The sequence below is a fragment of the Lemur catta genome, chromosome 13 (assembly GCF_020740605.2).
Source record: "Lemur catta isolate mLemCat1 chromosome 13, mLemCat1.pri, whole genome shotgun sequence".
NCBI classification, from domain to species: domain Eukaryota; kingdom Metazoa; phylum Chordata; class Mammalia; order Primates; family Lemuridae; genus Lemur; species Lemur catta.
Genome location: NC_059140.1, coordinates 82,373,464 through 82,394,873, shown reverse-complemented (window position 1 = coordinate 82,394,873; position 21,410 = coordinate 82,373,464). Strand labels below are relative to the sequence as shown.

The window sequence follows — 21,410 nt, the reverse complement described above, 5'->3', positions numbered from 1 at the left end:
TTAGGTTGTTTCCGTATCTTGGCTATTGTGAATAATGCTGCAATGAACATGGGAGGCATCTCCTCCAGATCATGATTTTATTTCCTTTGGGTGTACATCCAGAAGTGAGATGGCTGAAATCAACAAAAGTAAAAGCAACCTACAGAGTGGGAGAAAATATTTGCAAAACATACATCTGATGAGAGGTTAATATACTAAATACACAAGGACCTCCTACAACTCAGTAGTGAAAACAAAACAAAACAAAACGAAAAACCACACGCCAAAATAATCCAATTAAAAACTAGGCAAAGGACCTGAATAGACCTTTCTCCGCAGAAGACATGCCGTTTGGCCAACAGGTAGGTGAAAAGGTGCTCGACATCACTAACCATCAGAGAAATGCAAATCCACCGTGAAGTTATCTCCAAACACGTGTGAGGGTGGCGGTTGTCAAAAAGACAAGAGAGAGGAATGTGGAACCCTTGCACGCGGCCGGTGGGAATAGAAACTGGGGCAGCCCCTGTGGAAGCTGTATGGAGGTCCCCCCGGAGGTAGAAGCGAGCCCCAGCCTTTCCGAGCCGCCCTTCTCTACCTCTGACCACACTCCTCCTTCCGGCTCCCCAGCTCCAGGTTCCCGCTGCCGCCCCCAGGCCCGGCGGTCTGGCCCGTGCGGCCCGCCCGGCTCTGGCCCAGGCTCGGCTCGGGCTCCAAGCCGTCCCCGGTCCCGCAGCCGCCGGCGCCCCGTCCCCCCCCCCGCGCCGACCCTCAGCGCTGCGGCCGCGTCCCGCTCCACCTCCCGCGCCTCCACCAGGCTGCAGGCTCCAGCGGGCGTTTCTATCTGGTGCGCTCACCCCAAGTGCCAAGAGCCATCCTGGCACACAGTCGGTGTTAAGTAGACATTTGATGAATTAATTAAAAAAAAAAACAATGGGAGGGATTCCTCTCCTTTGGTCAGAGGAGGCAGAGGAACGAGTCGAGCTGCCACAGCAAACAAAGGGCGGGAAGGGGCGTGCGGTCCCCGCTGGCGCCGCGCCCCGCCGGGTCCTTCCCGCAGGGTGCGGAGCAACGGACCGGGCTTGGGCGGGGGGGCAGCGTCCCAGACGCGCGCTCATTGACCCGGGATGCGGGCACCCGCCCGGCAGGCTCCGGGACACGACAGAGAACGGCGAAGGACGCGGAAGGCGCGGGGAGAAGGCGCGCCGCCGCTTTGCCGAAGGTAAGAGGAGATTTAGGTGGGATGTCATCTGGAGCGCGAGCGCCACTTCCGGCGGGATTCGTGAGGGTGCGTGCGGTGCGGGGGTACTAGGGCCCCCCGGGCCGCGCTGGCCGCGAAGGCGCACGGGCCCGGGGCCGCGCAGCCCCTCCCAGCCGGCCTCGCGCCTCCTGCGGCGCCGCCGAAGCCGGGCTTCGTCCCGGGGACCCGCGCGGTGGGGAGCCCGGGGCGCAGGGGTGCTGGGTCTCCGCAACAGCGGCACGGGGCGCAGCGGTGCTGGGCCAAGGGAAAGGCGCGGGCGGTCGCCGGCGCGCGCCTCTGGGGGCCGGGGGAGCGGCGGCTTTGCAGACTCGGTTTCCCTGCTCTCGGCAGTTGGGGACTCCCGACATAAAACGCTGAAGCCTTTGAGTCCCTTATTTATGCCTGGGGACGCTTGTCCATTGGTCCATTCAAACGCCCCGGGCCTAACGGCATTGGATGCAAAATCCGCCTCTCGGTCTCCAGATGCTGACCTCTGTCTGGGATCTCGCGCGCGCTCCGGGTCCCCCCGACCCCGCGTCCCCCTTCTTCCCCCGCGTGTTCAGAACCTCGGACGCGCTCCTGATTTAAGTCACTGACTTCCCGCGGGATCGCGCATTCCCAAGGGCTGCGGTTTATCCTCCTGAAAGTGAAGCCTTTTTTTTCTTTTGCTAGATCTTTACAAAAGCACGCGCGCTAGGCAGAGGTGGGTGACAGGTCGCCTTTGTTCCTGGGCGCGCACGGATGGAACATCCCTAGTCCCCCCATCCGAGCAGCCTGGGCAAAACCTGGCTCTCTGCTCGACCATTCCTTCCCAAGTGCATTTGTCCCCGGGCCACTGGACTCTCTTTGTTCCCGCTCCTTGCTTACAGACATACATACACGCCCACAGCTAAACTTTATAAGCGGACATATGCATAAAGAAACAAAACACCTGTGTGTGTCAAAATCAATAAAAATGCGACACAATCTTACTTCCATAATTTTGTTGTTTTAGGATTAGTTGTGTTAACTTTTCTCCTTTTTATAAATGAAGCATGTTCTAATTAAGCATTTTTATTGTTGATGTTTGATGATCAAATGATCACATTGCGGCCCTTGGTAGATCCTTTCAAATAAATGTCTGTTTTGTCCTTTAAGGATAGTGTGTGATTGTTGGAATCATCTTTGCTTTTGGACAGCAAAAGGCTATTTCAGACCCATCATGGGATTTTGTTTTTTGTTTTGTTTTTAAGTTTTTGACTCAAGACATGAATTCAACTACACCCCAAGGAGTTTCTGTTGCTCTTAGTGAAAATTAGGTATCACAGACAAAATTGAAGAGTTGGGAATTGGCTATTTTTGTCTATTATGTCACTGTTGTCTTTTTAAATGATGATGTAGGTTTCTATCCTGTGGAGATACATTGATCTTCAGAATCATTGTGATAATGTGTGCATCTGTTACGGAAAACAGCATGGAGGTTCCTCAAAAACTTAGAACTATCATGTGATCTAGCAATCCCACTGCTGTGTATAGACACCTAAAGGAAAATGAGATTCGTATGTGGAAGAGATACCTGCACTCTCACGTTCACTGCAGCACTGTTCACAATAGCCAAGACATGGACTTAACCCGTTTCCAACGTCGGGTGAATGGAAAAGAAAACCTGGTACATATGCACAATGAAATACTATTCATCCCTAAGATGGGGACAACAGGGATGAACCTGAAGGATATTCTGCTAAGTGAAATAAGCCAAATACAGAAAAAAAAATTCCACATGATCTCACTTATATGAGGAACCTAAAGAAGTTGACCTCACAGAAGTAGAGAGTAGACTGGTGGTTACCAGGGGCTGGGGGGCGGAGAGATGTTGACCAAGGGTCAAAGTTTCAATTACAGGGGAGGAATAAGTTCAAGACATCTATTGTACAACATGGCGACTGTAGTTAACAACAATGTATACTTGAAAATTTCTAGGAAAGTAGATTGTAAGTGTTCTTGCCACAAATAAATATATGAGGTAATGTGTCTGTTAATTACCTTGATTTAGCCATTCCACAATGTATACATATTTCAAAACATCATACTGTATGCCATAAATACATATAATTTTTGTCTCCTGGCAGATAAGGGTCTAGAGTCATCTCAGATGATTAACTTATGTCCTTCCTGGTAGAGAGAGGAGGGGACTCCTGCATAAATTTTTGTCCTGCTGTTAGGCAAACAGGGAAGGCAGCTTTTTTTGTATCTGCTTCTTCCCAATGGCCTTCAGCCAAAATAATCCCTATGCTAAACTGGCATGCTTTGGAGTGGCATATCCGGATACCTTTAGAGAGTAATGTATGTTGCATGTGGAATTGAAGAATAGTGTATTTTTGTGGCAAAGATCTGGGCTCTCTTAGATTTGATATCATTCAGCAAATAATCACTCTCCACCTCACCCCTATGGGATGAATACCATCGCCTAACTCCTACTTTTGAGGTCCCCAAATAAGAGGGGCAATGAAGTACACCCAAGCCCTCCTCTCATTTGGGGGCCCTGTAGCCACCCACAGACCCACTGACAAGAAGGGCCTCTTTGTGGTAGTGGGATTGCCTGTTCTTGGCAGCATACCACCAAAAGCTGACTAATTCAGGGACCCAAGTCTCTGATTAGGTAAACTAGAAATATATATATATTTATTCATTTATTTATTTTTTAGAGACAGGGTCTGGCTCTCTCAGGCTGGAATGCAGTGGCATGATCATAGCTCACTATAACTTCAAACTCCTGGGCTCAAGCAATCCTCCTACCTCAGCCTCCTGAGTAGCTGGGACTACAGGCATGCACCACTACACCCAGCTAATTTTTAAATTTTTTTGTAGAGATGAGGTCTCACTATGTTGCCTGGGTGACAGAGAGGGTCTCAAAAAAAAAAAAAAAGAAAGAAAGAAAGAAAGAAAAAAGAAAAGAAAAGAAAAAAAAAACCCTGTGCCAGCTAGAATCCATTGAAACTAAATCTGGCTACTATCAAAAAGTAACTTGGTTTGTTCACAAAGGCAGAAATAAAAAGAAAATAAAAGTAATGTGCTTGTTTCCATAGCATTTGTGAAACAGAGAACTCAAGTAAATGCTTTCTATTGATGGAATTGGTTATTTTATCAGACTCTACAGGAATTCAATCTTCTTCCATCCAGACACAGTTGGAATTGAGCTGAGTGTCTCACAAGCTTTAGTCCTGCAAAAAGAGCTGACTCAGCCAACCAGCTTTTACTAGATACACAAGCTGTTCCCTTGCAGCTGGGGAACTTGGTGGAGATCTGCACACTTTTGGACCTGAAGTATGTGACCTCAGAGCCTATCACCCGGCCCCATGCATTCTGAACACAAGCCACATCCGATGGTCAAGTCATCCTAAGTTTAGAAACGGACTTCAAGAGGAGAGACAGTATTTCCCTGCAAAAGCCTGCGACGTAGCTGGTCCTATTTATATGGCTTATATTCAAATGAGGGCTTAGGGAATCTAACATATGATTGGATTAAAGTGCACATTTAAATCAGCTGCTTCCAGTTCAGCTCTCTAATTGGTTAAAACAGCTACAGGATGTCAGCCAATCGGAACCCAAATACCAACCTGAGGGGCAACTCCTCACTGCCAGAATGAAGCTGGGTTACTGTCAGGAACGGAGCATTTCAACAGAGGAAAATCTACAACTATGCCTCATGGTGTTAATAAATTAAAAAAATAAAAAATCCTCTGGCAGTTTGATGAAGCCCATAGATCCTGTCTCAGAATGTTTTTAAATGCATTAAGTTTTTTAAAAAAAAAAAACAATTAAAGGGAGTCAGTTATATTGAAGTAAGTTATGAAAACATATAAGATTAATTTGTCACACGGAAAGGGGGAAAAACAGCTGAGACACACCTGTGGAGGTCACAGCCCAGGGGCACAGGCCCAATGAGAGGCTGAGATTCAATCACAGCATTGTGGAGTGTTTCCTGTCGCCCACACCCGGCTGTTTGGTTGTCTGTGTGGACGTTCCCTGGCCCCCGGGGTTCCAGTGTGGACAATGAGTACTGGTACCGAGTCAGCCATGACGGAGTGATCACAGACACAGCAACTTAATACAAACAGTTTATCACACAAAGAAAGGAAAGGAAGCTACACGAAGGGAAAATACATTCCAGAGAAAGTGGAACAGCTCGTTCCCCAGAAGTGGATGGAGAAAGAGGGGAAGGCTGAGCACATGTTGCTTTTTATAAGCCCAAGAGTTTGTCCCGTCTTCCCCCTGGCAGGATTGGTTGCTGTTTCCCGCCTTTGGGGGTGATTGACAGGTTAGTGTTACATAAGAGATTACGTGACAGGTTACAATGACAGGGTAGGTTATATAACAGTTTCCCTTTCTGCGCATGCACCTTTTCTAGAATTTTCCACAAAGCTCCACCCATATTATGCTAATTAGATGGTAACGAGCTGTTGGTTACTAGGAACTTTTTACCATGTATAGTCCCACCAGGGAATGGTTCCTAGCCTCAATTTGGTTCCTAGCTACAATTCGGTTCCTGCTCTCTGCCCTTAGCCACCTCCTTGCCACCTGTTTACCCTCCTCCAGACCTAACAAGGCCACCACGCCAACCAGGCTCCAGCAGAGTAACAGTGGATTCCAGACAAAGTGATGTTCTTAGAGAAGCCCAGAGTCAGGAGGGGAGACAAAAATGGGACCCTAAGGGAATGCAAAGCATCTGCTGCCAGTGGCTGCCTAAGCAACAAAAGCAGCCCGGCTCCAGCAGGGCTGACACAAATGCTCACACTGATACCCTACATACCAGGGGGGCTGGGGGCTGGGATGGTGAGGGCAGCACCTCCAGGGCCCCCCCACCACACTAGGTCCTGCCTCCAACACGGGGGATCGAGTTTCAACGTCAGGTTTTGGGGGGCGGGATGAACACCCAAACCACAGCAACTCCCACTTCCCGTCCTTGAGAATAAGAACCTTACTTTCCTTCCAGTATGAGGAGGATATCTTCCACAGGGGAATTTCATCCCCTGCTTTTAAAAAACATCACCAAGGTCAATGTGAGCTTCTTGCATCTGCTGGTTTATTTATTTTTTAATGCCTTTAATTGAAAATAGTTAATATGCCAGAAATGCATATTTTTTCCTCTTAAATCTCATCCTAAATCTCGTCTGAGTCATATGGGGAAGGGGGTTCTTTGCAGGCCATAAAGGGTGAGGGAATCCCTTTAACCCCGGCTGTTGTCCTCAAGAAAACTGAACACGGTCATCGTGTAAAGGTGGAACGCCAAGTGCTGGCTTCTAGAAGGTTCTCCCCACCCCAGCCAGGGTCAGGAGGAAGGAAGGAGGAGTGCTGAGAGGACATGAGGGCGCCTGTACCTTCCCACCGCCCTGGCCTACCCCAGCTCAACCCCCTGTTCTGCCGGCGCTAGCTGCGGTGGCTGCAACCAACTGGCGCGAATATAAAGGGCAGGCGGCAAAGCGGGAACCAATCAGAGCGTAGCTTGTCCTCACGCCACCTTGGGGCCGGCCAATGGGAACGCAGCAGGCTCTATAAAACCGGGCACCGCAGGTGGCTTGACTGCACTGAGGGAGAAGCAGAGCTAGCAATAGCAGCTGTAACACTCAGAAGGATGGCTCGCACCAAGCAGACGGCGCGGAAGTCGACGGGCGGCAAGGCGCCGCGCAAGCAGTTGGCCACCAAGGTGGCTCGTAAGAGCGCCCCGGCCACGGGCGGCGTGAAGAAGCCACACCGCTACCGGCCCGGCACGGTGGCGCTGCGTGAGATCCGCCGCTACCAGAAGTCCACAGAGCTGCTGATCCGCAAGCTGCCCTTCCAGAGGCTGGTGCGGGAGATCGCGCAGGACTTTAAGACCGACCTGCGCTTCCAGAGCTCGGCCGTGATGGCGCTGCAGGAGGCGTGTGAGGCGTACCTCGTGGCGCTCTTCGAGGACACCAACCTGTGCGCCATCCACGCTAAGCGCGTCACCATCATGCCGAAGGACGTCCAGCTGGCACGCCGCATCCGCGGGGAGCGGGCTTAGGCCTCAGGCCTCTTGTGCGCCCGCCGCCCGCCGCCGCCAGTCATCACCACCCCAAAGGCTCTTTTCAGAGCCACCCACTTGATCACAAAATGGCTGTAACATGTTTGTTCTCGGGCTTCGCTGGGGGCGGCTCCCACTCCCCTCACTTCCCTGACTGGGGGAGGTCAGGAGGTTGGCGAGTGGAGTCTCGCCAGTCCAGTCTAACACTAGTTAGGTCAGATTGGAGGTCTGGCTACACCCGCCTGGACACCTACCCCATCTCGCTCGGGTCAGGTCAGCTAGCGGTTCTCAGCCTCGCTGTAGTCACAAGCCCCGCGAGTCTCTCTGCGCGCACGCGCATAGTAGAGCTCAGGCTGTTTGTTGCTCCTACTAGTTTGCATTGTTAGCTTATGAGGCCAGCGAGTTCTGCGTGTGTTGTTACCTTGGTCTATCTTCACTTAGAAGTTCAGCTAGCTCACCTAGCAGTCGCTGGCATTGATGGCCCGGGTGCCCGGCACTTTGAAACAGGCTTCCCAACATATACCAAGCACACTGCTGGCGCCCTGGGGATGCGCATAGACCCGCTTGCTGAGACCACCTCCAGCGAGGGAGGCCACGAGCCCAACGGTGGACTTACATCAGGACGACCTGAGCACAGATGGGAGGATGTAAGGATTGTTCTCCGTTTGGTGCAGAGTGGCGTCATTTAATCACTGAAGACTTTGTAAAATGAATAGAGACCCAGCACTGTCCAGTGCTGGGAACACAGAGGGGATAAAACCCGTCGCCTCCTGTCACTGCCCGCTCTGCTCTCCAGGTGCTTATAATTGAGTGAGGGAGGCCCGTATTGTATTGATAGTTAGTTAAAGGTGCTCTTATGAATAGCGAGGGCTGCATATTAAATGCCATCAGTCGGCAACAGTGGGTTTTGAAGTTTGAGTCCAGTTTATATCCAGTTGACTCAAAATTCAAAAGCTTTTTTTTTTCTTTTTTCCCCTCAACACGAGGAAACAACAAAATTCAAAAGCTTTATCAGCTAATTAGCACACACATAACTGAAAGTCATATCTTTTATTTTTTATTTGCTTTGTCTGTGTGTGTGGGGTCTTCCGGTGAGGACCAGAAAACCTGCTAGACAAATTCTAAAACCTGTAACACTGCAACATATCTTTTAAATTTTAGGGTGTCTAGAGGTTGATGGGTGACAGACCCTTGGAGGGCTACCCAAAGGCGGACGGTATTCGAGGACAGCCGTGTTCTGGGGTTGAAAGTCGGCCCTGGCCTTCAATACCAGACTCCTTAGTGATAAATGCAAGTCCGGACGCTGTTCCTGTTCTGTGCTTCATGAAGTCCTTGTCCTGGGTGGGAAGGAAAGAAAGAAATACTACTCAGGCTGGAAGTCCAAGATCAGGGTGTTGGCAGGGCTGGTTCCTCCTGAGGCCTCTCTCCTGGGCATGTAGATGCCGTCCTCTCTTCTCCCTGTCTCCTCACGTGGTTGTCCCTCTGTGTGTCTGTGTCCTAATCTCTTCTTCTCAAAATTTCTCTTGCTATGAGAAATCATAGTAGATTAGGGCCCACCCTAATGACCTCATTTTACCTTACTCACCTCTTTAAAGTCCTATCTCCAAATACAGCCACATTCTGAGGGCCTGGGGGTTATGACTTCAACATACGAATTTGGCGGCACAAAACTCAGCCCGTAACAGACAATGGACACCTGGAGCACCCACCACGTGCCAGGTGCCATGCAAGTGTGTTCATCAGTGCGTGATTTTTCTGTGGCAACCCCCTGAGCTGAATGCTGACATGATCAGGCTCAGGGGCTCATGGTCCAGCTCAGGGCAGGTGTCCACCCCCAGGCCACAGACTGGGGTAAGCAGCAGGCACCTTGTGTGAAGACCACAGGATGGCCCCGGGGAACAGGGCAGCTCATGCCTGCTGGAGCCTGTGGCTGGCGGTTGAGATGGTGGGGCTGGCTGCTCACCAAGGGCTACCCCTTAAGAAGGGTCAGACAGTGAGGCCAATTAGGAGGGTCCTAAGATTCCTTCTGCCTCTCCAGTTGAGTTCTAGAAGCTTCCTGGTGTGCCCCAGTCGCTGGGCTGCTCTAGCTAGGAATGTTCCACAGCCTCCCTGGAGCACCCTCAGCCCCAGCACTACACAGGGCTCTCCAGGAACGCCTGCTGCGGCCTCCCCCTCAGGGATGGTCTGCCAGAGGGGCTCCCAAACCAGACCGAGTTTTTAAAGACTTTATATTGTAAGATTAGAGTTAGGTTCACAGCTAAATTGACTGGAAAGGAATAGACATTTCCCCTATACACCCGACCCCTACACACACAGCCTTCCCCATTATCAACACCCCCCGCCAGGGGAGTCCATTCGTTATAATCGAGGAAGCTATAGTGACACGTCATTGTCACACACAGTCCACAGTTTACATTGGGGTTCACTCTTGGTGGTGTGCATTCTGTGGGTTTGGACAAACGTATAATGACACGTAGCCACCATTATACTGTCCTACAGAGGAGTCTCACTGCCCTAAATGCCCCCCACCCCATGCTCTGCCTCTCTGCTCCTATCCCCTGGAAACTTGATATTTCCAACACTGTCTCCGCAGTTTTGCCTTTTCCAGAATGTCCTATAGTTGAATTACACAGTATGTAGCCTTTTCAGATTGGCTTCTCTCAGTAGTTAAGTATTTTATGTTTCTTTGTGTCTTTTCATGGCTTGATAGCTCATTTCATTTTAGAACAGAATCACATTTCATTGTCCGGATGTATTGTAGTTTCTCCATTCACTTACTGAACAACCTCTGGGTTGCTTCCAAGTATTGACAATTATTCAGAAATCTTTTCATTCCCTCACAAGATTCTCCATGTTTCAAGCGCTGAGGATTCAAAAAGGAAAAAAAAATGCTATGGTCTGAATGTTTGTGTCTCCCCAAAAATTCATATGTTGAAATCCTGTCCCCTGAAGAGGGGGGCCTTTGGGAGGTGATTAGGTCATGAGAGTGGGGCCCTCGTGGATGGGATCCATGCCCTTCTAAGCAGAGACAGTCGCAGAATTCAGGGAACACTTGACTTACGTTTGGGGGTGTATTACACAGGATATTACAGAGGAACAGCCAGTCCATAAGGCAGGCTCCAGAAGGGTCCCCAGAGCAGGAGCTTCTGTCCCCATGGAGTTGGGGCACTTTGGTGTGTTCGCCAACCCAGAGAATCATCAAATCCTGTTGTTCAAGATTTGATGAGTTTGAGGGCTTTTTGTAGAGCATAATCTCTGGCCCCCTCTCCCCTTGGAAGTGAAGCAGGGTATGGAGAGAAAAGTTCCAGCCCTCTTATCTCTTGGTCTTTCTGTGACCAGCCCCTTCCTGAGACTATATAGGGGACCCCACCTGAGTCACCTCAGTAGCTTAGACTCGGGTGTGATGGGAAGAGATGCCTTATGAATAACAAAAGACATTCCTATCTCTCAGGAAATTCTGAGGGTTTTAGGAGCTCTGTGTCTGGGGACAAAAACCAAATCTCATTCTTATTAAACTATGTCATCTGAAAGACCACCAAGATAGTTACATGGTAGAAAGGAGAGTTTTATTGGTGATATAGATGGGTTCAAAGACTCTCTGATTTATATTTGGTTAAAGAAATAAATCTTTGTCTAAAGGCTTAGAACTTTTTAAGTTAAGGAAGTCTGTTAATCACAGACAAGCCACAATATACTGAGTCAAGTGACGTGCTAAGTAGACTGATGGCCTGCAGTTGATCTGACCTTTGCCCTGCCTGGCCTTAGGTCCTGTTAATAATTTAGAATTTTATTGTCACAAAGAGTCTGTTTTGTCAGTCTTGCCATCTGTTTTAACATTAATTCTGGTCAATCGTTTTGTTTAAACTCTAAAAGGGAGGGGGTATAATGAGGCGTGTCCAAGTCCCCCTTTCTTTTCTCTAGCTTCCTTTATGGTAAGAATGTAGTGTATAATACATCATATAACATACAAAAGATGTGTTAACCAACTGTTTATGTTAGTTTACGTTATCAGTAAGGCTTCTTTTTTAGTCAACAGTAGGCTATTAGTTGTGTGAACTAAAACAAAATTTTAAGCCCCCCAGCTGACTGAATGGACCCCTCTTGGCTAAGGGACCCCCAGAAAAAAACACAAAAAACCTTAAAACTGAGTTTCCGGCCATGGGGAGAAGGGAGGTCAGACACACCTGATTATGCCCTGTCCCTTTTGGAGTTATTCTTTGTAACAATAAAATACAAAATCATTAACAGGCCTAAGGCCATGGAAGATAGAGGTTAAACCACCCTGCAGGGCATCGATTTACTTAACAGACTACTTGAGTCGGGTATTTGTCCTCTGGTATATGTCCAGTGGCTTGTCTCTGATTGACAGACTTCCTTATCTTAAAACATTCCAAGCCTTTAGGCAAAGCTCCAGGTCTTTAACCAATTGTAAATCCAAGAATCTTTAAACCCACCTATAACCTGTAAGCCCCCACTTTAAGACGTCCTGCCTTTTTAGGCCAGACCTATATACGTCTTCTATGTATTGATTTACGATTTTATGTGTAATTTCTGTCACCCTAAAACTGTAACCCACCCACAGTGAGACCATTTGCTCAAAGTTTCTTGGGCCTGGCCCTCCGGGCCATGGTCACACATATTCCGCTCAGAATCAATCTCTTTACGTTAATGTACAGAGTTTGGGTTCTTTTCCATTGACAGTTGTTAAGTTTTGGGGGAATCAAAATATATTACATAATGTGAATTGTATCATATAATAATAAATATCTGTGAGGGGGGCTGGCATTCTTAACTTATACACTGTTGAAGGGTCACCTGAACAAACAGACAATGGCCCAGATAATCTACAAAAATAGAAGTCTGGTCGGGCGCAGTGGCTCATGCCTGTAATCCTAGCACTCTGGGAGGCCGAGGTGGGAGGATCTCTTGAGGTCAGGAGTTCAAGACTAGCCTGAGCAAGAATGAGACCCCGTCTCTACTAAAAATAGGAAAAAATTATCCGAGCATGGTGGCACATGCCTGTAGTCCCAGCTGCTCGGGAGGCTGAGGCAGGACGATCTCTTGAGCCCAGGAGTTTGAGGTTGCTGTGAGCTAGGCTGATGCCAGGGCACTCTACCCCGGGCAACAGAGTGAGACTCTGTCTTAAATAAAATAAAACAAATAAAATAAAAATAAAACTCTGGGCAGCAGCAGCCCAGCCCAGGAAGCCAGCCTGCTGTAAGGTGGACTTGTAGGAAGTCAGATCTCACTCTCTGGCGAAAATCCAGGAAGCCAAAAAATAACCCCTGCAACCGTCGGTCCTGATTGGCCAGGACTTGATTAATAACTGGCTGCTTTTCAAATTTTAGCCCCCGCTGCCGACTTAGGATCAACCAAAGGAAGGCAAATACACCGCTCTAACCCACCTGGTGGATGCCCCACTTCCAACGAGCTGCCTCCGCTTCCCAAAGCCAACAGTCTCCATCAGGGCTCACTTGGAATCTTCCTTCTTAACACTAAAAGTCTTTCCCACGCTGTCTGCCTCCCAGTCTCTGTCAAAAGCAAGTGGTGGCATCTGATTCCCTTGTTACCCGTAAGCTCTGAGTAAGTGGCCCTTGCGGGTTCTCCCTGGCTGGTCTCCGCTTATCGCCACGCTGGAAAGAGATGGGCTGGTTCTCGGGAAGAAGCTGCCTCTGGGTCAGTTTGCTGTTAGGCATAACATGACAACCTTTATTCACTATGCATCCTTCTCTTGTGCTCAAAAGTTGTCATGGCCACCTCCCAGAGCCCCCAAGCTCCTAGTCCTTTCTGGTAGCTCAGGCCACTCCTCTGGCCTTTGAGTCCCACATTTCCTGGGACTCCCGTGCAAATGGTTTTTCTCCTGTTAATATGCCTTATGGCAATATAACTTGTCACCCAGACAAAGAACCTAGAAGGGTTGAGGAAAGCCATTATGCACCCCCACCCCGTCAGCATTACTAAAAAAGACAAAAATGGGGGAAAAAATTTAAGAAAAATAAAAGAGAAACTATACTAAGTGGTAAAAGACCTCATCACCTTGTTAGAATCCTGATTCAAACAAACCAATATTTTTTCTATTTTCTAAATTGAAGGAAACCCTCAGCCCAGAATTCTCTCGCTGATACAAGCGACAGGCAGAGGCTCGGGGAGGTGGGGGTTAAGCAGGAATTCACAACAGGTGTCCTCACTTCGGCCCGTGTGGGCCCCCCACCCGCTGCCGGTGCACAGACCCGTCCTGTGCGTCAGTGAGGAGACCACGGAATAAACAACACTCCGGCCGAGCCAGCCCAGGCAAAGCCAGCCGTCTACACCCGCACGCTCCCGAAATGGCTAAACTGTGCTGCTTGGCCTTCCCTACCCGCTGCTCCCAGCTCTCCAGCATGCTCTGAGCCTCAGTTTCCCCATCTGTCCTCCCCCGACGCCCAGGAGTCAGGCACGCGCAGCCACGTGCCAGGGCTGGGTCAGGACTGGGGGGGGCGGCATATGGGCCGAAATTACCTAGGGCACTGGCAAGAAGCCCCTCCTCCGCTCCAGGGTACGGACCTGCCCCATGCCCCTCCGAACCGGTCTGCCCCCAGGATGGGACGCCCCCTCCCTGAGACCCCCGGCCGGACGCTGACTAGGCGCAAGCGACGGGGCGCGGGGGAAGGTGGCTCGCAGTGTCCCGCGACCCCTGCATCTCCTCCCAACCCGGCGCCCGGCCCGCCTTCGCGGTACCCCCGCCCCCGACTCCGGCCGCCCTCACCCGCCTGCCCCACCGCGGACACCTGCCCCATTTCCTACCCCGCGCCCCCCCCTGAAAACCCCCTCCCCGCCCGCAAACTCCTCTCCATCCCCCCAGCCGGGGCCAACCTAGCCCCCGGCCCCTCGCGCGCTCTGCTGCCCCCAGGCAGCCCCAGCCCCGCAGACAGGCTCCCGCCCGGCCCCCCACGACCCCCGCCTCCCCTCCCCAAGGCCCCACCCCAGCCAACGGGGCCCCTCCCTGTACGCTCTCCTCTCGCCTTCCTCGCTGGGCAGCCGACAGCACCCCCAGCAAACTCCCCCCGGGCCCCCACCTGCTGCCTCCCCACCCCCCAGCCAGCGCCACTGCGCCACCGAGGCACCGCCCGCGGGCTGCACTCCCCCCCCTCCCCTCTGACGCCACAAAGCCCGGCCGCCGCCCCGCGCCCCGCGGGCAGACCCAGCCTGTGCCGGCCACCCCCGCCGACGCCCGGCGGCCTAGACCGGGCAGCGTTGGAACCGCGGGCCGACTGACCACGGGTCCCCCGGACGAGCCCCGCATCCACAGAGGGACATTCGGGCCGGAGCTGTCCAGAGCCCCGAGGACGCCGGCCCTGCCCTGGCTCTGTCCCGGCGGGCAGTGGTGCGCCCCGCGGGTCCCCGGGCGGGCGCCGAGCGCGCGAGTGCGAGTAGCTCCGAGATTAGCGCGGGGCAGAGTCCGGAACGTCTAGGAAATCCCCAGACGCCGGCGCTTGAGGGGACTGCAGAACCGGACGGGGAGAGGGTCGGGCTCGGAGTTTAGACGCATTTTCAGATGTCTCCTCTAACTCGGGGGTCCCCTTAGCAGCCCTGGGAAGCAGGCAGGCGAAGGCGGCGCACGTCCAGTGCGTGGAGTCACAAGTGTCCAGACTGAAAGGGCGTCTGTGTGCATGCGTGTGTGTGCCTGTGTGCGCATGAGTGTACCTCGGTGCTCGCGCATGCGTGTTCACGTGTGTGCGTCTGTGTGTAGTGTGTATGCATGGGTGTGCACGTGTGACTGCATGCGTGTTTGTGCATGCATGCGCACATATGATTGCCTACATGCGTGCACGCGTGCATGGCTATATTTGTGTGTGCACATGTGCATTTGTGCACACACGCGTGCATACTGAGCATGCGCGTGCAGTGCGTGCACGGATGTTTGTCTTTTTGGCACTGCATCTCCCTTCCTAATGGAAGAGAGCTTTCTTCCTCTGACAATTCCTTTGGTGTACGGAGATTTTGTTAAGTAATTATTCAGGCACTTCATTCAGGCTTCCTGCCATGGGGATGTTGCCCTAGGGGAGAATCTCTGATCCACCCCAGCAACAGGTGGAGAGGGTCAGAGACTCCAAGGGGAGGCGGATTCTCCTAAACTGACTAACAGGCTTTTCCCCGAAGGGCAGGCAAGGACTTAGACCTCAAAGGTGGCTGGCAGATGAGGACTTGAGTAGCTATCCCGTCGCGGTGACTGGGTAGGATGCTCTGCAGAGACCCAGCCGGGGAGCCAGAGACGGGACAGGGTGGGCTCCAGACTCACTGGAGAGCAGTGGCCAGGGAGGTTTTTGTGTCTCCTCAATGACAGCTATTATTCCCTCGCTGGACCCCTGTCCCCATCTGGAAAGCAGGCCTTAGAGGAAGTGTGCACACTCGGGGGTGACGGCTCACGCGGAGTCCCTCGCCGCAGACAACCTGGCCTGGTGTCTCCCCAGGAGCCATGGATGCCGTGGAACTTGCCAGGAAGCTGAAGGAGGAGGCCACATGCTCCATCTGCCTGGACTACTTCAACGACCCCGTGATGACCTCCTGTGGACACAACTTCTGCCGCGAGTGCATCCAGATGAGCTGGGAGAAGGCCAAGGGCAAGAAGGGGCGGCGGAGGAGGAAGGGCAGCTTTGCCTGCCCGGAGTGCAGGGAGACGTCCCCCCACAGGAACCTGCGGCCCAACCGGCTGCTGACCAAGGTGGCGGAGATGGCGCGGCAGCACCCGGGCCTGCAGAGGCAGGACCTGTGCCGGCTGCACCAGGAGCCCCTCAAGCTCTTCTGTGAGGACGACCAGAGCCCCATCTGTGTGGTCTGCAGGGAGGCCAAGGAGCACCGCCTGCACAGGGCACGGCCCTTGGACGAGGCCGCGCAGGACTACAAGGTGGGCCGCGTCGGGGCCGGGCAGGGGGCGTCCAGGGGGACAAGGCGAGCCTAGACGTTATGGCTTAGGGTAGGCCAATATTACCTCTCCCTTCTTGGGGTTTTTTGGCTGTCTTGAGAATTAAACTGATTGAAGACAAATGAGCAGGAAAAGAACACCTGAACTTAAGTTTTAAGTGACCAGGAAACCCTTTCTAAGGAGCTAAAGACCCAAAGAAGCATGTTGGAGTCGCACACTTATATACCGAGTCACTAATCGTGTGGGGAGCGAGATGTACAGATTTCTCTAGCTTTTGACTTCCTGCCTTTGGTGACAAAAACATTACCCTTCTCCGGGTCTTGGGAGGACGTGAGTCTTCCACAAGTTGGGCTTTTTCTCCCGCTCCTACTTTTAGGCAGAAAAAGGCGAAGGTTAGAGCAATTCTTGCACCTGCTCTTGTCTTTAATTGCTTTTAGCGCAAAATGATCTGGAGTGGCGTGTTTTGGGGCAGTGTGTTGGGGTCCCCCGCCCCTCCTTAGGAAGATCTGTGGTGTGGACGCAGCTTCAGCGAGCACAGTCCAGACTGTGGGTGGGAGGTGGGGGCACCGCCGACCCCACATCTGGAGGTTTTTTGCATCCCACAGTTGAAGTTGGAGAAGGACATGGAATACCTTCGGGAGGAGATGTCCAAGACAGGGAACCTGCAGGCCAAGGAGGAGCAGGCCTTAGACGAGTGGCAGGTAGGTGCCTGCGGCTGTCGGGGTCCAGGAGTTTGAGACTAGACTGGGCAATATAGCAAGACCCCATGTCTACAAAAAAATAGAAAAATTAGCCAGGTATGGTGGCTCACACCTGTAGTCCCAGCTACTCCCGAGGCTGAGGTGGGAGGATCAGTTGAGCCCAGGAGTCGGACGTTGCAGTGAGCTGTGTGATGACACCACGGCACTCCAGCCTGGGTGACAGAGCGAGACCCAGTCTCAAGAAAGAAAAGAGAGAGGAGAGAGAGAGCGAAAGAAAGAGAGAGGGAAAGAAGAGGGAAGGAAGGAAAGACAGAGAAAAAAAAATAAAGAAAAAGGGGCTCAGCTGAGCTGAGCAGAGGACGTGGGCTTTATAGGCACGACAGGGCTGAAGAAGGCAGAAACAGACCAAAAAGAGGATTGTGTTTCAGAGCGACATTCCTTGCAGGGTTAAAACAGAGGGGACTTTCTTATTGTACCTGCCCAGGTAAACTGAAGCCCTCTGATTGGTTGCTGGGAACCTAGTTTTCTGTGGGTTGGTTTGTTTGTAAAGCATGTTCAGATGTATGGAAGTTGCCTCTGTGGCTCAGAGCGTTGTCACACCACAGTGACAGGCTGGTGCAGCCCCCAGCCCTAGCTGGAGCTGCCGGTTTTCTCTGGGTCAACAGGCGCCCGGGGACATGCTGGTGTCCATGGCGCTGAGCCACCCACTCACTCACATCGGGGTGCCCCCCCCCAGAACAAGGTGAGGAGGCGGAGAGAGCGCATTGTGCTGGAGTTTGCAAAGGTGGGCCTCTGCCTGGCGGAGGAAGAGCGCAGGCTGCTCCAGGCCCTGGAGGAGGAGGAGGAGGAGACGGCCAGCAGGCTTCAGGAGAGCAAGGCCTTGCTGGCCCAGCAGAGCCACTCCCTGGAGATGCTGCTGCTGCAGCTGGAAGACTGGAGCCAGCGCGGGCCCCTCCAGATGCTGCAGGTGTGTGGGCGGGGCTCGGCGGGGCAGGGGGTGCGGATTGCAGGGCCTTTGGGGTGGGGCAGCGGCTGCTCACCTCCCTATGCCTGTACACGCAGGAGGACATGAGCTCGGGGACCAAATGCAGCCCCATGGGGAAGGGCCACTGAAACAAAGTCCCACAGACTCGGGCAACCACTATATGAGATACCCGAGGTCCTGCCTGACACCATGTGGGTTGTCCTGGATAGATTTGCCAGTTGTCCTAACTTTGGGTAATGGTCTGTCTTCTATTATAAAGCAGCCTGGGCCAGACACGGTGGCTCCTGCCTATAATCCCAGCACTTTGGGAGGCCAAGGTGGGAATATTGCTTGAGGCCAAGGGTTTGAGACCAGCCTGGGCATCATAGCAAGACCCCATCTCTATAAAAATTTTTTTTAAGTAGCCAGGTGTGGTGGCATGTGCCTGTAGCCCTAGCCACTTGGGAGGCTGAGGTGGGAGGATCACTTGAGCCCAGGAGTTCGGGGCTGCAGTGAGCTATGGTGACACCACTCCACTCTAGCCTGGGTGACACAGTGTGATCCTGCCTCTTAAAACAAACAAAAAACGCCTTGTTCACAGCTTAGAGTTGGCTTAAGCCCCATGCGGCTGGTGGGTAGTAACTTTTGTGAGCAGGGCCTAAGCGTGTCACCTCGTGAGATTCCCGTGCCAAGACTTAGGGTCGTGCTGCAGAAACCAGAGAAATGGCCACTGGAAACCAGAAACCTCTGGTAACCTCCCAGGCCGGAGCTGTTAAGGTGGCGTCTGGGAACGCTGCAGGCTCCTAAGGAGGCTCCAGAAAATGCCCAGGCAGCTTGGTCTGTTACTCTGTCCCCTCTGCGTCCCCACACCGCACCCAAGTGCAACGCAGCCCCGTCCCGTTCTCCACATCCTGAGTGGGCCGCGCCCCACGGAGTCGGAGGCGAAGGCTGGTGCCGACTGCTCACCTGCAGGGAAGGGCAGACGTGCCTCTCTGCCCCGACCGCCCCTTCGCGCCGCACTGACCGCTGGGCATCGGCGTCTGCAGGGGCCGCGAGGGCCCCGGTGGGTGTGGGAGCCCAGCGTGGCAGAGAAGGTCGGGAGTGCCCTGGCGAGGACGGTGCCCGACTGCGGGGAAGGGCATGCCCGGGCAGCCGACAGGAAGGAGGCAGCATTCACAGCCTTGAGGGGTGGGCCAGGGTGGCGGTGGGGGAGCCTAGAGCTTGGCTTCCCCCCCCACCTTCCCTCCCTCCCTCTGTCTTTTGCAGGATATCAAGGACCCGCTGGGCAGGTATGTGGTCACCCGAGGTGGCGTTGGCAGAGGTGGGTGAGGGAGGGCCTGTGTGGGAACAGAGGGACAATGAGGTTGTGTCCCCTGGACGAAGAACAGCTTCAGCATACGGTACCCAGAGGTTGTCCCCCCGGCTGTGCTCAGGACGGTGTGCAGGGTGCCCGGAGAGATAGCGGTGCTCAAAAGTTTCCAGGGTAAGTGGGGCCCAGCGCCGGGAACCCTGACTCTGGATCTCTCGGTGAAGCTCCACCCAGCCCTGGACACACGGGGTTGGGGGAAGAGCCACCAACGCAGGGCCTCAGACTGCACTGCCTGATCCTGGCCGTGCACTGCGGTGGCTCCATTCACTGATGACACTGCTGAGCTCTCACATGGCCCCGCACCCCCGGCCGTTTCCTTATCAACACCAATGTCCTCACACAGCTGGGGTGCAAGACCACAAGGGAACCCCAGATACGTGGCTGCACTCAGTGGAGGGGGTCCTCTGGGCATTTTGGGGACCACTTGGCCACAAGCCACCCTCTACCCCACCCCACCCCACCCTGACACCCCTGGCCCTGAACGGCACCCCATGTCTCCCGGCTGCCCCGGCCCCATCTGCAGAGGATGTGGTGCTGGACCCCACCTCGGCGTACCCCTACCTCCTCTTGTACGAGAGCCGCCAGAGGTGCTACCTCAGTTGCCCGCCTGAAGGCACCGAGTTCTACAACAAGGACAGATTTGTGGCCTACCCCTGTGTTGTGGGCCAGAAGACCTTCTCCTCGGGGAGGCACTACTGGGAGGTGGGCATGAACCTCACCGGGGACGCACTGTGGGCCCTGGGTGTGTGCAGAGACAACGTGAGCCGGAAAGACAGGGTCCCCAAGTGCCCCGAGAATGGGTTCTGGGTGGTGCAGCTGTCCAAGGGGACAAAGTACTTGTGCACTACGATGGCCGCCCCCACTCCTGTGACGCTGACAGAGCCACCCAGCCACATGGGCATCTTCCTGGACTTCGAGGCCGGGGAGGTCTCCTTCTACAGCGGTGAACGACGGGTCCCACCTGCACACCTACTCCCAGGCCGCCTTCCCCGGCCCGCTGCAGCCCTTCTTCTGCTTGGGGGCTCCCAAATGTGGCCAGATGGTCATCTCCACAGTGACCGTGTGGGTGAAGGGGTAGATACGGGGGTGGAGACGCAGGCACTGCGGTCCCTCTGTTCACTGCTGGCTCCCTGCTGGGCTTGAGAGCCATCGACTGTGTGGGGCTGGTTTCTCAAAGCCAAAATAGGGTCCTGATTAAAGCCCTCAAACATTAAGAGGCTGTACTCACAGAAACTTTCCAAAGCCCCTACATTTCCCAGCGGACCAACTTCTAAATACAGACCTGCGTACCAGGCACAGTGTGCTCAAGTCTTCAGCTATGCCTCTGTCCCCTCCCCGCACTTTGGAATGTCACTAACTCTGTGGCTCCCAGCTTCCCAAGAGGTCGGTTTTTTTTTTCTTTCTTTCTATATTTAAAAATTTCTTTGTAGCGACAAGGTCTCACTTTGTTGCTCAGGCTGGTCCCCAACTCCTGGCCTGGAGCCATCCTCCTGCCTCGGCCTCCCAAAGCGCTGGGATTACAGGTGTGAGCCACTGCACGAGCCTTGGGGAGGTTCAGGTTACTATGGAAAGGATGGTCCCAGGTGTCCTACAGAAATTCTAGCATCCTCTGCGCTGGCTATTGCTTCCTTCCCTGGGGGAAAACGGGAAGGGCGGAGCCCCAGAGCCGCCCATCCCGCCCCCTTCCACCCCTAGAGTTGCACAGGCAGCGGCAAAATCCAAAAGAGGTGAGGATCGTCCGGGCCTCCTTTCCCCTTCCCACAGCGCCCTTCCCTGTTCCAGCGAAGCCGCCACCGCAGCCCTGCAGGGTCAGGCACATTAACAGCCCGAGCATCGTCGCTGGCGCCCCAGGATTCACACCCCGAGAAGACTGGGCGAGGGGTGCTCTGGGGCAACGTGCGCCTGCAGAGTGAGGGCCCGGTGCTGGCGGGGCGCCCCCGTCCCGTGCCCCACACTCCAATCGCCGTGACCCTGGCCTGCCTGGGCGGGTGTGCGGGGGCCCAGGCCAGGCCAGGCCACCGTCCCGGGGCGAGGACGCCCCGGGGGGTGGTGAGGGGCGCCGCCGCCCCAGGTTGCGGGTTCCCCAGCCCCAAGCGCCCAGCCTCTCCCGAGCCCCGGCCCGCCCCTCACCCCTACCCGGGCCGGGTTAGATGCCCGGCCGCGCCACCCGGAGCCATCGGCGCGCAGACGACAGCGGGACGCCGGGTGAACACTCTCCCGTTCTGTCGCGTCCTCC

General features: G+C 53.7%; 2 protein-coding genes, 2 long non-coding RNA genes and 1 other non-coding gene across 6 annotated transcripts; 2 read left to right on the top strand and 3 right to left on the bottom strand.

Annotated features, from left to right (window-relative positions):
• The first annotated feature begins 6,827 nt into the window (after nt 1-6,827).
• Nucleotides 6,828-7,251, top strand: LOC123649475 (histone H3.1). The gene has a single exon (XM_045567659.1). It carries the CDS (start codon nt 6,828-6,830, stop codon nt 7,236-7,238), a length of 411 nt encoding a protein of 136 aa, XP_045423615.1. The 3' UTR covers nt 7,239-7,251.
• Nucleotides 7,252-8,317: 1,066 nt separating this feature from the next.
• Nucleotides 8,318-8,377, bottom strand: LOC123649551. The gene has a single exon (XR_006739054.1). It is a non-coding gene; the product is annotated as a U7 small nuclear RNA (small nuclear RNA).
• Nucleotides 8,324-21,389, bottom strand: LOC123648854. 2 transcript variants are annotated; one of them, XR_006738806.1, is made up of 3 exons: nt 21,305-21,389; nt 12,644-12,769; nt 8,324-8,575 (listed from the first exon to the last, which is right to left on the bottom strand). It is a non-coding gene; the product is annotated as an uncharacterized LOC123648854 (long non-coding RNA). The 2 variants fall into 2 exon arrangements; XR_006738807.1 differs by having other exon boundaries at nt 21,311-21,379.
• TRIM17 (tripartite motif containing 17) lies at nt 15,694-20,252 on the top strand. The gene is given in 7 exon segments (XM_045566740.1): nt 15,694-16,122; nt 16,746-16,841; nt 17,578-17,808; nt 19,072-19,098; nt 19,189-19,288; nt 19,698-20,116; nt 20,118-20,252. Coding segments are annotated over 7 exon segments (1,437 nt in total).
• LOC123649229 lies at nt 16,546-16,991 on the bottom strand. The gene is made up of 2 exons (XR_006738931.1): nt 16,954-16,991; nt 16,546-16,802 (listed from the first exon to the last, which is right to left on the bottom strand). It is a non-coding gene; the product is annotated as an uncharacterized LOC123649229 (long non-coding RNA).
• Nucleotides 21,390-21,410: the final 21 nt, after the last annotated feature.